At 40.2% G+C, this 17,727-nt stretch overlaps 1 protein-coding gene across 1 annotated transcript in view; it reads left to right on the top strand.

The window, feature by feature from the left end:
- LOC103355401 (PC3-like endoprotease variant B) overlaps positions 1-4,267 on the top strand; it is a 124,908-nt gene extending 120,641 nt beyond the window's left edge. The window contains exon 12 of the mRNA XM_008279189.1: positions 4,033-4,267. Coding sequence (XP_008277411.1) covers positions 4,033-4,267 — 235 coding nt within the window. The remainder of the gene's footprint in view (positions 1-4,032) is intronic.
- The last annotated feature ends 13,460 nt before the right edge of the window (positions 4,268-17,727 follow it).

Here is a 17,727-nt window from a genome sequence, read left to right as displayed (position 1 = left end):
TCTCTCTTTCTTCACCCCTCCATCTTTCTGTTTCCTCAATTGCCCATCTTTGGCGTTCTCTCCCCTGGGCTGGACACTTTGTCCTTACGCTCCCTGTCTCCTTCTCCTCATGCCAGTCCTTCTCCTCCTCCTCCTCCTCCTCCTCCTCCTCCTCTCTGCCTGGGCCCACTGTGAGTGATAAATTATTCGTGGGCATGCTCGGAGGGCCCAGGGCTGCTCATTCCTGCACACAGAGGACTAGCATTGATCCAGCCTGTGGTTCAACTTAATTGGAAACCCAGTTACACCAGCTACAGACACACTCCTACACACAAACACGGAGTGAGCACACACACACACGCATGCATTTCCAGACACGCCATGTACGGTAAAGCCGCATTAATACACACATATGCACGGATGTACGGTACAGTAATACACCCGTGGATAGGTGCATGGTTATTACAAATGTCAACATAATCACACAATACACACAGACACACGCGCAATCCCCACATGCATTCATGCATTAAAGTATTACAGAATTAACATCTGCCTAAGTATCAGCTACAGTATGTATGTTTTACAGCTACTGTATACACATACAAATGCACACACATAACACTAAAAGTCAGAAATTCATACAACTGATGGACACAAACCTCTGCACGCACACACACACGCACGCACTTTATAGTCACTAAGCCTGCATTCTAAGCAGCACTAAAGAGGAGTAACAGTCCACAGTGGAGCAATATGGAGGCCCAGGTTTATCGATTGGATTGAGACACTGACTATCATACAGCTAATAGATTACATCAGACACATCGGAGCAGCCCAGTCAATGAGGCCTGATCCTATTAACTGGGGATTTGTAAACAGTTGTGTGCTCACTGTGACGGCTGCTGTGCTGCTTTGTGAGCCTTGGCGAGGGAATGGCGGCTATAAGGGTCTGGAGGATGCTCATATACGGTTGCACTCTGTCCCTGCAGACCAGTGATCAGCCAGTTCCCAGTTCTGTTCCCAGTGTTGCTGTGCATCTTTCAGAAGATGGCTTTGTCTGCAACTGTAATTTTGCAATAATTGTATAAGCTTCTACAGAGCGGGCCAATCTGTGACAGGAAACACCATTCCTTTTGGTGCAATTTCAATTTTTGTGTCATTTCACTGTGCATGAGTTGTCATGTTTTGTTCATGTGCGTCACAGGAGGAAATCAGTCCAGCATTCTTTATGAAACACTCCAGGTTGTAGCTTTAAAGTCAGACCAGCATTTGAAGGAGCTAAAGTTTGGGCTCTGCTCATTGCGGTAGAATCAGGAGGCAGCTAATTCACATGAGATTGACATCCTGAAGGTATTAATACAAATCTTTTATGAAGCATGTTAACTCATTGTCTGGTTAGTGGTCGTGAAAATCTTTTGCAGCAAGCTGTCACTACAAGTTGCCACTTTTGCCTGTTTTGTAGGAATACATGATGAGGATCTCCTGGTCAGAGACGCTCTCCATTCTCAACTAGTGTCAGCAGCTGATCAGGTTCAACGGGCTGCGCATATTATCAATGAAACCTCTTTTTTTATTATTTCAATCAATTTAGTGAATAGTATTTGTGCTGATGTTTTCAAGTTGGTACATAAATTGCATTTTTAAAGCATATGACCTACAAAAAAGTCCAACAGCATCACAAATAAGACATTTTTCACTTAAATGTCTTTTGGGTAAATGTAACTCTTTATGTGAGATCAGCAGCAGATATAAAGCGAGGTTTGTCACCAAATAGGTGTTCTAAATCTACTAAAAGGAGCTTGGATTAAATATAAAGATATGTCATAAATAATTAATAGAATTGCTAAAGAGATATTGACTGCAGTAAATAACAGCTACGCCTGGAAATCATCTTTAAGGATTCTTCTGCAAGTCATATTGTTCAACTTTAATAGGGGTTCTTTTTGCTTTCTTACAACCAAACCAAAACCAACAAAAGAAGAAAACACATGCTTTAGCCTTGATACAAAGAGCTTTTGCAGGGAAAAAAAGTGCCACCTCTATGTGAAAGAAACCTCACAAGTTAACAGCTCAGTTCATCTTAAGTCCATTACAGCACAAGCAATACTTCTGTTTAAGCAGCACTACGGTAGATGCTGGTCGTGGGGTTTTTTTCAGATTAATTTCGTGGCCTAAACCTATTCACATGTCCCTTCAGGGGCTGCACGGCAAAGACGAGTGAAAACACTGCGAGAGAAAGAGAGGGAGAGATAGCAGCACTGTGTTCTCAGCCAACAGTGTGTTTTTAAGAGCAAAACGACTTTTCCAAAATAAATAGATCTGTGTCGCGGACTGCTAGGAGAGAGAAAAGCCCTCGGTTCAATAATTAATTCCCGAGTCGAGGGTTTTGGAGAGCCGCTGATTGGGCTGATTTTTTTTTTTATTCTGTTATGATACAAAGGAGGCCGTTTGAAGTAATTTGTCCCAGAGAGAGCGGCTTGGAATACCATACATGCTTTGATTTAGCAAAGCAAATTTAATTTTGTTTGCTTTATGCAAACCAGCCGGGGCCGCGGGGCTTTCTCTGATTCCACCAGAGGGGTGATGGTGGTGGTGGTGCTGATGATAGAGGTGGGGGAGTGCACACAACAGAATCACGCTGCTGCTGCTAATATATAATACAGAACGCACACAGATGCATGCAGTGAGCAGCAACAGTTCAAAAGTACAAAGCTTATTCCCCCCCCCCATACACACACATACACACACACACAAACCAATCCCTTTGAAATCAAAGCTTAAAATAATTGTTTGTGCGTTGTGTTTTGTTTCATTCTATCCGTCTATTATTAGTGTTACTGGTATTATTCCTATCATGTTGTTTTAGCTGCCTGTTCGTGCTGCTTGCCGGGGTTTTGTTTTGTGCTGCTAATGAAAGCTTCTCTCCTCGCTTTTGTTCTGCTTCATTTTTTCAAATACGTGAATGGAATACATCTGTTTATATCTGTGCCTGATATTTCCCGAGATGTCTAACACCCAACACCACAATAATGAAGAGGCTACTTGCTACTTGTACTTTTCTTTTTTTCCTTTCCTCGGGCTTTTTCTTCACATCTGTACAGACTTTTTTTCCACTGCAGAGTAAAACTATGAAGATACACCTTAACATGAAGCCGAATGCACGCTTGATGTGTTGCAGTTATGTCATTAATGATGGGAAAAATTAAGCCTAACTGCGTAGTGCACCGTTAATTACCTTCATTCTGTCCTTCTGCGCTGGAGAAATGACTGTCTGTGTACAGATGTTGAGGCAGACAGCAGAGGCATTTCTTCTCAGAAACACGAGAAAAAAAGCTGTTCAGAATGGGTGGCCAAGCGGTTTTCTTATACTCCATTCAAGTCATTTTCTTAGGGAACAATAATGAGTGGATAAAGCAGAAAAACCCAATTTCCTTTATGCTTTTTATATCCCGAAAAAGCCCTCGTTGACGACCCTTTGGTCTTTTGTTATAGAAAACTGAGCTAATATCCTCCAGCTCTCTGCGCAGTTTAAAGGTCTTAATTGGATTCCATTAGTATATTGCTTGACATGACACTTGAGTCCGCTCTATTAGAATTCCCCTGCCTGGGATTAAAAAGAAGACTTTTTCTTCATTCGACTCTCTAGGCTCTTTTGTTAAAGTCTCAAATATTCTTTTTTGGATTCACAGTTTTTCGTGACACCATTATTAAAGATGTAAGCCTGACTTAAATAGGTGCTTTTATGTTTAGAGGACCTGCTGTTAAAGGTATGTCAGTGTCTCATCGCAGCAGTTTATGTATCAATAAACCCCTGCATTAATACAGTATAAGCTGCACATGCGGGCCTGATAAAATGTGCCGTAAACCCCATAAAACAGTCCTCCGGCCTCTTTCTGCACAAGACTGGAGCCCGTGTTGAGCTCCCTGCAGGTTTCTTTTCAGAGTATCATGCAGAGTTGAAGTGTTTCCTCTGTGGTTTCAGTGTGTGTAGAACACAGGCCGAAGGAAGAATGCGTTTGATGATATTCTGTTTTATGCCTCTTGCCCTAGTCCTGAGCTGACGTGGAGGGATGTTCAGCATCTGATCGCCAGGACAGCTAAGATACCCAACCCTGAAGAGCCCGGGTGGAGCCTCAACGCAGCAGGATACCATGTTCACCATAGGTATTGTGATACACCCATGTCAATACAGAATGGTTTTGAACACAACCATATGGTATCACCTTTGAGTTTGCATTTAACCCTTTCAGCAGTTAAGCTTACTACTAAACTGCCTGATGTATAAATCAGTCGCATGAATCAGTTTACATAGAAATTGTGCTGCTTTTTTAAAAATCAAAGTGAGCTACCGTACCTGGCTGAAACTCTTTTTACTGTGAGGCTGACCAGCAGTCAACAAGGACTCCAGAAAGTTACTGCCCAAAATCAGGAAATATTACAAAACATAGCCCAAGAACATAATTTGCTGGACTAGCTGTTTCCCCTTGTTTCAAGGATTTATTCTACACTAACCTGTAACTAGCTGTAGCTATATGTTTAGTGTGAGAACAGTGTTGACCCTCTCATCTAACCATTGGCAAATAAAGCAAACAAGTGCATTTCCCAAAATATCAAACTGTTCTTTTAATGCAGGAAGAGGTCATAAAGGATGTACCATTTCTGTTATAAGTTATTCACCTTTATATCCATCATATACATCCATTGTTCACAAATCGTTTGGATATTGAATTTTCACCCTTTTGTAGTCAGAAATACTAGTTAATACCAGGGTTTGAATTGGGTAAAAACTAATGTAAGGTTACTGTGACTTTGGTGTTTTTGGGATGTGAGGCCGTTAAAGTTCATAGCTGCTCTGACATATACAATCTGTGCACCATTCCAAAATTCTATGTCATTATTTTGTTATTAATCTAAGAATCCAACACAAAAATACAAATAACAGCTTGTTTTTTTAACACTTTCAATTTTATGCTCAAGTCAAAGATAGGAAATAAGAAAACAGGTAGGAGACCAAGATCTCACCGACGTCTTGCACTTGTAAGCGGCAGTGATGTTGGCACCGTCTTGTTTGTTGTATATGAACTTGAACACGTCACAATTTGAACACAGTTGGGGTTTTTTTGACAAGGTGTTTTGGAAAATGTCACGTTGAAGTCTTTACTGAAACAAACAAACTTTTACAAGAAACAGAAAGTAAAATGTTTCCATGGATACAGTCTATTAGACCCGGGGCAGCAACATGAAATTCATTTTATACTTATTTGTGTTTTGGAATTATCTGAATAATTCCTTTTTGCTGTGTACCATTGGATGTACTGAATTAATTTAATACTGAGGAAATCTGAAAACTGGAGAATTTTAAGACAAGTTCTGAAGCATCTGAAAAGAACAAATGATGATCTGACAAATTTCACTTATGTCCGTCGGACTACTGTTGTGTAACAGCACATTTGACACCTGTGGAATTCTGATAAGTGAGTTTTGTATGTGGATTTGATTGAGTGAACTTGAATTCTAAATGCACATCATTGACCATAATTCTTGAATGCACCCAGTCACAGTGATTCTTTTTCAAATAGCAATCACAACAATGAAACAGGAAGTCGTACATAAACACATTCTCTTTCTTTTTTTTTACTTGACTGTAAACAAAAACAACAACAATTTCTAAAACACATTCAGATACTACTTAATAGGTGATACTGCTCTGTAGGGGTCAATAATAAAGACATAGAAAGGTTTTAATTATGCAACACAAGTGTTAAGTGCTGCATGGTACATCACAAAACCCCAAAAGATTTCTACAAATGGGAAGGTGTTTGGATGGTTTCTGACCACACTTTCTGAGCCAATTTAACATAAAGGGGGGATATCATGAAACTTTCATTATTTTCATTCTGGGACTCTATTCATATATCTTTGCATCATTTTTACCTTGTATTGCCACTTTTTGCAGACCCTTAGTTTAACCTCTGTCTGAAACTCTTTAAGGCCTACCTCCTGATGAGCCCATGTTGTTAAATTGCTCATCTTGCACATGAACCACAACAGTTTTTATCTGCTGGATTTGCTTCCACTTTGTACAACCCATTGCACATGCGCATTAGTGTTTCCTCCAACTGCCCTGCCCATGGGTTCCAGCTTGGCCCATAGACTTTACATTGAGGTGACGTCACAAAAATCAAACTCACCTTTATAGATATAATATGGAATCTCCATAGATTAAACCTTAATACAAAAAATAGAACTTGACTTTGGAGTTGGTATTCAAGAAGGAAAATGCTTTTGGCGGGGGGTATTTTTGTTGTAGTACTGTGAGTGAGCATGAAATATCCATAGTAAGACTGAGCAGCAGCACTGTATCCAGCTCTCCTATTACATCAAGATTCAAGAGTTTTTATCTATCACAAGCTTATACAGTACGGGCAATGAGATGCAAGGGACTTTTCCACAAGGGTATGCAGTAACAAGACGTGCAAAATATCCAAATTTCTGGATCCATAGTAACGGCACGGCAATATGTTATGTTGAACATATTGGTCTGGCTGCATTAGTATCATTCTGCCACAGGAGAAACAAAAACACTCTGGCTTGTTTGTTTGCATGCAGGGAGATGAGCACTGTCATTAAAATAGATAATCCACTGATACAAGAAAAAATAAAACGAGCAGGACTGTCTTAATGCACAATCCAAATCCTCAGCAAAACTTTAAGCTTTTTAGTGTGGCAAGTTCCAGCCCAGAGGGTGCTGTTCCTGTAGTGAAGACAGTGGTCACAAAGCTACCTAAAATGAGTGACTAACTGCATCCTTGTACCTGCATCCTACATCTGGTGAATCAGACTTGAACTTGGACGTGAACTTTTGGCTTACATGAAAATATTTACATGTATTTAATTAAAGTTTTGGAACTTGTCATGTATAATACAGATCTCTGACATCATAACAATACATACAGTCAAGAAGATCACAAAAAAAGCATGAAATGGCCCCTAAGATTAAATTATTACAGTGAAATAGGATCACATGAGCCTCGCAGCTAGAAGATCCCCGGTTCGCATCCCGGTGAGGACACCAGGGGCCTCATTTATCATCAGTGCTTATGCACAGATATGTGTGTAGAGTGTATGTACGAACATTCCTACGCAAAGTATGGAATTTATCAACTTGTACTTATACTTAGGAATGTGCGTAAATATACGCACAACTCTGACCATGCGTACGCACATAATCTAGTGGTAGAATAGTAAAACTACAAATAGAAAGCATTCTGGGATTTTGACCATCTGTACATTCCAGCATGAGGTTGAAGACATATGCGGCATTTCCAGCCATCACTGAGCAGGATCAAGCCGGTAGTGTTGGATGCCATAACTCCCCTGGCCCCAGCCTACATCCAGTTCCCTTACAGTCTTGACCGATGAGCCCAAATCAAACGGGGACTTAACGCCATCGCTGGATTCCCAAACATAAGTGGAACCATAGACAGCACCTACATCACAATCAAAGCAGCATCACTAAACAAGCTTCATTTTGTAGATAGAAAAGGGTTTCATTCAATCAACGTACAGATAATTTGCGATGCGCATTTGTGGCTATCCAATGTTGTTGCTGGTGGCTTGGAGGAACACACGACTCACTCATTGAGCAGAACAGCTCTGTGGATCTCCAAGCAGGAGCTGTTGAAGACAGCTGGCTTATGGTGAGTGTCACAGAGTGTGGAGATGTTAGCTGGACTTTATTTGATTATTAAAACATGCCATCTGTAGTGATCAGGGTTATCCACTGGGTGAACGTTCGGTATTAATTTGTCCTCCTCCAGTTGCAGTTGTTTCTCTTTTATGGGCTGTGATGCGTTTTTTTGGTACTGAGCTTAACGTCAAACCACCAATTTTGCCGGCGATCCCCTCTGACCCAACAGGAATAACTGCGGTGGTTATCTTGTCCCATGCAGCATTTTTTCTTTCGCTGCTTATCTCAACATTTCACGCACTAAACAATATTTTCTGGTTAGCTTCAACCTCACTGACAATTACCTTGATCTCAGATTCATAAAAGTTCCTCTTTTTTGCCCTTTTTGCCACGATGATGACGACAGGTGAGGAAAAAATAAATCTTCACTTGCTTTATAAAGAGGCTTGTTGTTGCCCTATATGGTGATTTGGAGGCGTTCCTGAAGGCAACGTGCATGAGCACGGACGTTAAGAACAAGTGGGATTTATCAACACTGATGTGCGTACGACCGCCGTACGCACATTTGATAAATACAGATTTTTTTGTACTTACACACACTAACTTTCATTGGTACGAAAGAATTTAGAACCTTTTCTATGCACTGATGAGAAATGAGGCCCCTGGAAACTTTCTGCATGGAGTCTCCATGTTCTCCCCGTGCAGCGTGGGTTCTCTCTGGATTCTCCAGCTTCCTCCCACAGTCCAAAAACATGTTGAGGTTAATTGGTGATTCTAAATTGTTCGTCGGCATAAATGTGAGTATACTTGGCTGTCTGTCTCTAAGTGTAGCCCTGTGATAGACTGGTGACCTGTCCAGGGTGTCCTCTGCCTTCACCCTGAGTCGGCTGGGATAGACTCCAGCCCCCCGTGACCCAAGTGAGGATTAAGCGGCGTATAGATAATGGATGGATGGATGTTCACATGAACTGAAAATAATGATTTTATGTATTTAACTGTGAGAATCAGTCATTGCATACTACAAGCTTACTCAGGTAAACAGTTTCTGATAATCAAGCCTCTTCCATTTATTCACTGATGTAATACCTAAGTGCTCATACACACCCCTTTTATGCACAATGACACTTACACACTCTCCTCATATAAAGCACTTCAACCACAAAAAGCAGCAGTCTGTTTTATGACAGTTGAGACAGGTGATCTTGTCCAGGGAGGAGTGTCATTGTAATCCTCTAATGTTATTATCACACCCACAGCGTGTCTGAGTGTCCGTACCTGCCATGATTTACACAGACTGAGGCTGGAGGCAACGGAGCCTCCCCCTCTCACTGTATGAAGCAACAATCTGAGACATAGAGAGAGAAAGTGAGCACTTGTTCTCTTCCCTAGACATCGTATAAAAAACGCTTTTACAATGCTTTCACAGTGTCCGCCAGGCGATGACATATACGCAATCAGTCATAGTGTTAGCGATGTTTTTCCTCCGCTCTCTGTCTCACTCACCTTAAAATTCCCTCTCGTCATCCTGGCTCTAACTAATTGCCCCCACCTCTCTTTTCCCTTTTTCTCAACCCTCCTCTCTTCTTCTTTTCCCTTTTTCTCACTGTTATTTCCTTTCACTCCCTTCCTGTTTCTCTCCTCCATCCCTTCTTTCACAGCATGCTATGTCATAAAATAGATTGTAATTACTGTGTTGCTGTGAGAAGAATGGATTAATTAAAATATAATGATGCCGATCACACCAGCGGGCGTCTGTTGAAATCTGTCCATTTAGGGGCTGTGGCAGAGGACTTGTAATGCCCTGATCATACTGCAGCGGCCACACTAATTATAAAGAATGGTTTATTGCATGGGCGAGGACTAGACAGTGCAATCAGCACAGGGTCACTTACCATCAATGAGGTTGTTACAATACATTAAAGATTGGATATGATATCTGTAATGAGAGGATCCATGTTTAAGAAAATTAAAGATAGCGCCCATTGCTTTGGTCCTAGAAGGTTGGCAAGGAAAGAGAAAAGTTGTTTTTTTTTTTTATTCAATAAACATGATGTCGAAACAAAACCAGAATGAAAATGGAAAAAGGATTCTGTCCTCTCTGAAGGTTGTCTGTTATTTCCTAGTTTGTGGTTTGATGTATCGGCAACTGTTTTGTAATGTTTTCGTGCTATTTTTCATTTTTTAAATGACTTTCAACCACAAGTAACAATTATGGCATGACGGTAAATGCTACAATAGAATAGCACAAGTAGAGTATACTCATCAAGTCAGGCACGGACTCTGTAATTCTCCCATTTTCGAGAATTATGTGTCGTGTTTGTAGATATGAGGCTTCCAGTAGTGGTGGAAGAAGTATTCTGAAAATTTGCTTGCATAAAAACAACAATATCATGCTGGAAAATAGTCACTAAGAAATAAGCATTGAGGTATATCAAGTGTCAAAGTTAAAACTTCTTATAATACATCATGTCCTTAATACATGAATAATTTATATATCGTACACTGTTGGTAAAGATCATTATTATTACTGTGACATAACTTCTATTATAATGTGTTAACAGGCTTTCTATACTTTAGGGTTGTTTATGCCATAACAGTGCATCATATTTTTTAAGCTGATCTAATGTTTTCTTTGTATTGTCTTGAATATCATAGTAAACGATGTATAAAATGTATTTCAGTCGTTATTGTAATAGATTGGATTTACAAAGTTGCATAAAGTGAATATGCTCGAGTTAAGTACAAGTACTGCAACATTTTACTTAATGTATGTGTGGTATTTAAATTCACTTACTTTCCAGCACTGGGTGAGCTGAAAATATGCAATTATTTCCAATAAATCAACACAGTTAACACAAAAGTTGTAGAATTCCCATCAGACTAATGTTAATGTGATGTTCAGACCATGCTCACTCTCTGAAGTCAAAGAATATTGTTCAGATAGTCCACAAATTCCTTGATTACACCAGAACCAGCAATTTATTAGCACACAAGTACTGTTAGTCAAATTTGCTGCGCTGTCTGTGCCACCCTGTCCCAAACTCGGACTTCTACTGAAGATTCAACACTTACACTGTAGATTTTTAGCGAACGGTACTCTGGGACAATTTAGAGCCGAGGATTTCTGATCATTTGGTCGTCTAGTAAGCAGGACGGCGTGTATGCAGGATGAAGTCAAAATGCAGAAACAACAGAGCATTATTCTGTCTTTTGAAAGTTGTAAAGTCTCACTTTAAATGAGGAAAATCAATGGAGTTGTCACCTCTTTAAAAGTTTCACAGGGAGCATGTGCGGATTGGGGACAGATGGTTGCAGCGACTGCATGGCTTTATAAAAGCTGCAAGAAAAATAGCTTCCTTATAGATGTTGGCTGAGTTGGCATTGATGTCTGTGTATATATGTGTGTGTTTGGGGATTTGGGGAGTTGTTGGGTGGGTGGATGGGTCGCCCACATCCCAGAGTTCCCCATCTGTTTGACCTCCATATAGACTGGGAGCTTTAGAAAAACTCTGATGTTGGGGAGCAACCCTCACCCGCCCTCCCCCACCCTCCCTCACCACCCTACACCTCTCCACCCTCCGCTCCCACCGCCATGACGACAATAAACATGTCAGCCGCCACACGCCAGAGCAATCTGCAATCAGATTTACTGTGCATGAAATATGGTGGTGCTTTTATTGGTCCAAAGACTTGTCACTCATAATTTATAGGCTGTTGCCGGGCCGGCTGTGATGTCAGCCGGCTCCCAGCACCCTCGGGAGAATCAGAGGAGAGAGAGGGGGGAGGAAAAGAGAGAGAGAGAGAGAGAGATATGGGTGAGGAGTGGTTGGGTGGGTGGGGGATAGAGATATAAGAGGACAGAAAGTGTGTGTGTGTGTGTGTGTGTGTGTGTGTGTGTGTGTGTGTGTGTGCGTGTGTGTGTGCGTGTGTGTGTGTGTGAGTGTGTGTGTGCGTGCGTGTGTGCGCATGAGAGAGAGAGAGGAGAGAGAAGGGGAATGAGGGAGAAAAGGTGATGGAGATGGGTGGAAAGAGGAAAAAAATAACACGCATCCATCCTGTTCCTCTCTGTGGTGAGTTTATCAGGTTGAGGGAGCGAAAGTGTCAGTTTTTTTTTTCCCAGGGCCTCTACAAATGGATCCCTCCTCTCCTCTCTTCTCCTCTCCTCTCCTCTCCTCTCCTCTGGCATTGCTCTGTATCCTTTGAACACTGACACCTATTGATCACATGGTCGACAGAGGAGAGAGAGAAAAAAAAATTAATCGGCGATTCACATCTCCACTTGAAGCCTCCCTAACCTAGAAATAGAAAGTGGAGAGTCTGGTGTTTGCAGCTTTGCACCACAGGGATGACGTACAGAGAAGAAGCAGAACGTCCAAACAGGCTTAATTTCATTTAATCTCTTCTGATAGCATAGGTGAAACTACAGTAATTATCCTGTGGGAGATTTAGATAGAAAATAACAGTGGTGGAATAGATCAAAGAAACGCTGCCCTTGCTGCAAAAACAAAGTGAATATCAAGGAGAATGCATGAGTGGTGAAACGGTATGTTAAAAAAAAATTGTTATGGCATTAAAAATGAGATAAGATTCAATCCCTCTTTTGAAAAATGATACTCTGTTCACGGAGAACTATTAGAATGTTTACATTTGCGGCATTTTGTTCCATATCAAAATAATTAATTGCCTCCATTTTCAAATTAAAAGTACATTACAACACAATTAAGGATGCAAATGAGTCTGGGCCTGTCGCGAGGAGCCAGAAAAAGTGAAAGAGTGACTGTGTTGATGTATGAGGGTTTGCGTGCTTTTTTGTGTATTAGGTGTGTCGCAATGGATCATTGTGCATGAGTGTGTGTGTTTGTGTACTCGAATACAAAAACATGTGTCCCGCTGCCGTTATTGAGGAGGAAGACTCAGTGTTGAAATTACATCAGCATAGGGACATAAATCAGCGCTCTGCAGTAATAAACAACAGAGTAATTAGGTCACTCTTCCCTCAGTAACTGATCGACCACAAGAGCAGATACTATGTTATCCCTATTGTGTTAAAGCCCTGTGTCACAGGTTTCCAAAATCACCCAACATAAACAAAACGCACACTTTTACGCACATGTATTACTCTATCTGTGCCTCTCTTCCAAGGCTTCTGACCTCCAACGAGCCTGTTCCATGAAAGATGACTACATCGTGCTAGAAACCAGGAACAGTAAAACATGATTTTGTCATAACCTTCCCTCTTTGGAGGGAAAACAGATATAAAAGTATATAGCCTGTGGTTTACTGCGAGTCCCCCTCACCCAGCCTGGCAGCAGCACGCAGGGCTGATGGATGCTGGGCGTCGGCCGCCTTTTAATTGCTCGTAAATTTTTGATCCAGGGAAAACGCCACGTTCTCCTTGTCCCCCGGCGACATGGGTGACAGAGCCGCTCAGGAGGGAATAAAAGAGCCTCAGCGAGGAACACTGAGAGGATTGGAGGTAGAGAAATAGGATACACAGAGACACAGTGACACACTTTGAAATGTACAGACGCACATAATCAACTGCTCCATAGCGCAGGATGTAGAAGGCCTTGTGAGTGCATTAAGGATCTTTATCAAGCATCAGTATGATGAACTTTGCTATGGTAAAAGGTTCCTTTATAATTTACATTATAAAAGCATCTGATGAAGTGTCGGCATCAACAAAAAATAAACACTTTCATGAAGTGTTATCTTATTTTCTCTTTATAATACCAAGAAATGATGTTTGTAAATGTTTTCAATTAGCATATCAAGCCATGAGAAGTCCTCACTGAACTTAATGTTCTGATAGAAATTAGGTTTCCCTCAAAATTTCTCACAAACAATAAATCAGCTATATATGTATTTAATTGCGAGGCAGCAGATTGCAAGTGCTGTTTCAGAGGCTGTTAGAAAAAATAAGTTCATATGGAGCCACAGATTTCTTAGAATTGTTAGTAAAATCATTTTATGTGATGTTACTGAAGGTTTTCACAGTTGTGTAAGAGTGACTGCAAATTAAATATTCTGAGAGACACATTGTCACTATAGCGACATGAGTGAACCCAAACTCATACCGTATACAGGGCAACATGGCAAAACTTAGCCCATGTTTATACCAACAATAGTAATCACAGTGGGAGTCTGGCACCAAGTAAAGTGATGTGGCCAAAAAAACTAAGCCTGGATCTACTTTCGTACATTGCAGCATAATCTGGCAATGCACAAGCACACATTCCTGGTAGATTATTTTGTAATATGAAACCATTTCAGCTCTGTCTCCCAAACATTACGTGTCTTTACAACTAAACTGCATTTTCAATTACACCCTAAGAAAAATGTATTTTCTTCCACAATACATTTGTTTCATGATGTATCGCAAGTACGTCCCAAAGCGGTATACCTATCATTTGTGGTATTGATTTCTAACTGTCAGTCCTTCTCAGTCAACCAATCATGTATTAAATGGTGTGGGACTCATCACCCTGGTGAAGCAAAAGATGGAGGAGAAGCTTCGAGCATGTAGTGAAAGGATCTATCTAAGGTCGAACCATGATGTTTTTCCTATTCCTAACCAGGTAGTTTTGCTGCCTAAACCTCACCAAACAGCAATAAAAAACAATAAAATAAGGACACAGAGCATGAAAATTAAACTTAGGTGTAAAAATAATGATCTTACATAAAATTTGATTCCCAGTCTCCCAGTGAAAGTCCTGTGTCAGATTTATGCCACCATCACCACCCAGCTCTGTAAAAATGAAAAACGTTTCCTACTTCGTCATGCGGTTACTTTGCTGGGAGAAAATACCTCTTTTTCATACTGTAACTGAGAATGCAGTTTAGTTGTATAGGAACGTCATTTTCGGGAGACTGGGATGACAGTTGATGGTCGCAACAATTCACGATTGTGTCTCATAATGTAACTAGAAGTGCATTTAGAGAGAGCGTCATCTGACGAGGCCAATGCTCATGATTTTAACCAAAGCAATCCAGATCCACACCAAAATTGAAAGGTTCTTTCTTTGCCAATGCTCCACCTCTCCACCAACTTTCATGAAATTTAGCCAGGTAGTTTTTGCATAATCTCCACATCAGTATTGTGGTGTCTGATAAATAGAACATCTACTTATATATGCTTTTCTAAGTATCATTTTAGGGGACTTTTAGGGAAATACTGTGCTAATTGCTTCTCTGCATTTCTCCAACAGCTATGATTACTGTGGTAGTTACTTTCAGATTAGGATTTCTAATGCAAAACATGCTCAGTTATATACATGATGAATTGTTATCAATTAAATTACCCAGTAGCAGCTCATATTAGTTCCATCTATGTGATCAATAATATTACTAATAATGACGGAAACACTGAAAGGCATCATTCTACCAAAGGAGTATTTGTTCTTTGCATAGTTTCTAAACATTGTCTTGACAAACACACTGTCATGTTGTAATTACAGGACTTTCAGTTTGTAATGGAGAGTTTCCTATGTCTGCTGTAACTACTTTGGACAGATCTATATGAATTTAGAAATGATATAAATAGCCTTTTAATTTTTAAATAACAAGATGCATCATCAAAGACAAGCCCATCTTACTCTTTTCCTCCATTCGTTCTGCAGCAATACACTGTACAAATTGTCCATGTCAAGCACTTACTGAGGAATGAGAGAACTTCTGTCTAAAAGGAAACACTAGCAGGGTTAAGAGCAGAGTTGCAGTAGCCTGTATTTGCATATGAAGCCCTTTTTTCTGCCTATATTGTGGAATAGTCCTTTAAGTGTCTGTACAGCGTTGACAGTAATGAAGATGAGATTGAAAAATGGGGTTTAAAATCTGTCTCTGCAGACTTGTGACTGTTGCCAAGCCTAACAGATGCTCATCTGATCAATTTCTTACCCCATTTGTCTTCCTCCCGAGATGAAAGTATGAGGAGATAAATACAGGTTTGTCCCACCATTTGCTTTCTCATTGCAGTACGGTCCGACATCCAGCCGAGGATTTTGATTATTTCCTTCTTCGGTGTCAAATCCGGCCTAGCATCAGACCTCTATCTTCCTTCTTTTTTTCCTTTTTTGTATCCTCTTTTTTTCTCTTTCATTTTCTTCTCCTCCTTACCCCTGCTGTTCGTGTTGTTTCAGTCTCATTTGGTGGATTTCAACTCACCAGTTTTGGCCTCTTGTGATCTTTCCCGTCTTTGCATCAGTCTGTCTCCCTATATTTTTCCCCAGAGGTGACGAAATCAAGACACATGGTGATTATTGACAGGTCACTCTTGCAAACAGAGGTCAAAGGTAGAAGGGAGCTGAACAGGATCCTGCTCACCTCTGTGTGTGCAGGAATAATAATGCAGGGTATCATCACACATTGCTTTTCTATTTTATGCAGACACACCTCTATACATGACTTACACCCAAACATATACAGGTTTATGGCATGAAAACCTCAATCTGTTAATTATAAAATAATATGCAACATTTTATGTTTTACTGCCTGTTTATTGGGTACGTAGCTAAACTAAGAAGCATGTTTTTCTTACTCATAAGAATGTTGTATCGGAACACACAGATGTTATACAGTACACACTCTTTGCAATGAAAATGTGACCAATAGAAAAGTACAATGAATTAGTTATAAATTTGATATTTAGACACTCAGTGAGGGTCATCCTCAATAACTTCATCGGTTTCATCAGAATTGTTGTGTAGTGCACGACAAAGTCTCTTGTTCGACAGGTCTCTTTAATACCTCATTATTTCATATTGAAGCCTGATGACACTTCACACCATAAAGAGAAGTATGGCTTTATCAACATTATTTATGGCTGGACCTCCTCCCACTGCAAGCACAACCTTAATTGAGTTTTTTTGTTACATTGGTGTTGGTTTTGGGTTGTTTTTTTTGTTTGTTTGTTTGTTTTTTGCAAATACTTTGCTTGTTTTTATCCAAAAAACTAACATTACAAACATAATCTACATTTTTTTAATAGCAGCCATGCAACATGGAATGATGCAACTTTGACTTTCACAGTGTTAGCCTCCCTTTGTTCAGTCACAGCATTCTTTTTCACCTGTCATATAACTTTAACTTTTGTTTTTTTTGGTTGTGTGTCTCAAATACAGATCACTATTCTTAACGTTGATAGATTTTTCAAATATTTGTTTGTATATTTGCGCCCAGTTAAAGTTGAACTGGACATACAGGCTGGGAGGCGCGTACAGTTGAAACCAAAAGTTTACATACACTGTATAAAAAGACATAAAACCTTTTTTTTCACACTGTCTGACATTAATTCAGACTTAATGAGAGAGAATGATGAGAGATTTTTTTGGAGATTTTTTTTTTTAAACTTTATGTAAAGTCAGAAGTTTACGTACACTAAGATTGCTATGCCTTTAAGCAATTTGGGAAAGCCCAGATGATGATGGCATGGCTTTAGAAGCTTTTGATAGGTTAACTAACAACATCTGAATTCATTGGAGGCACACCCGTGGATGTATTTTATGTCACACCAAACACACTGCTTCCTTTAGTGACAACATGGGAAAATCTAAAGAAATCAGCCAAGATGTCAGGAAGAGAATTGTGGACCTCCACAAGTCTGGTTCATCCTTGGGTACAATTTCCAGATGCCTGAAGGTTCCACGTTCATCTGTTCAAACAATTATACTCAAGTACAAACACCATGGGAATGTCTGGCCATCATACCTCCAGATGCAACATAAAAAGACAGATTACAGTTTGAAAATGCACACAGGGACAAAGACCGTCATTTTTGGAGACATGTCCTGTGGTCTGATGAAACGAAAACTGAACTGTTTGGGCTTAATGACCATCGTCACATTTGGAAGAAAAAGGGAGAAGCTTGCAAGCTTGAGAACCAACCCAACTGTGAAGTACGGGGGTGGCAGCATCATGTTGTGGGGGTGTTTTGCTGCAGGAGATACTGGTGCACTTCAAAAAATAGATGGCATCACAAGGAAAGAACATTATGTGGAAATATTGAAGCAACATCTCAAGACATCAGTCAAGAAGTTAAAGCTTGGGCACAAATGGGT

Source organism: Stegastes partitus, unplaced genomic scaffold, assembly GCF_000690725.1.
Source record: "Stegastes partitus isolate 25-593 unplaced genomic scaffold, Stegastes_partitus-1.0.2 Scaffold146, whole genome shotgun sequence".
Classification (NCBI taxonomy): Eukaryota; Metazoa; Chordata; class Actinopteri; family Pomacentridae; genus Stegastes; species Stegastes partitus.
This window is presented reverse-complemented; position numbering and strand designations above follow the sequence as displayed.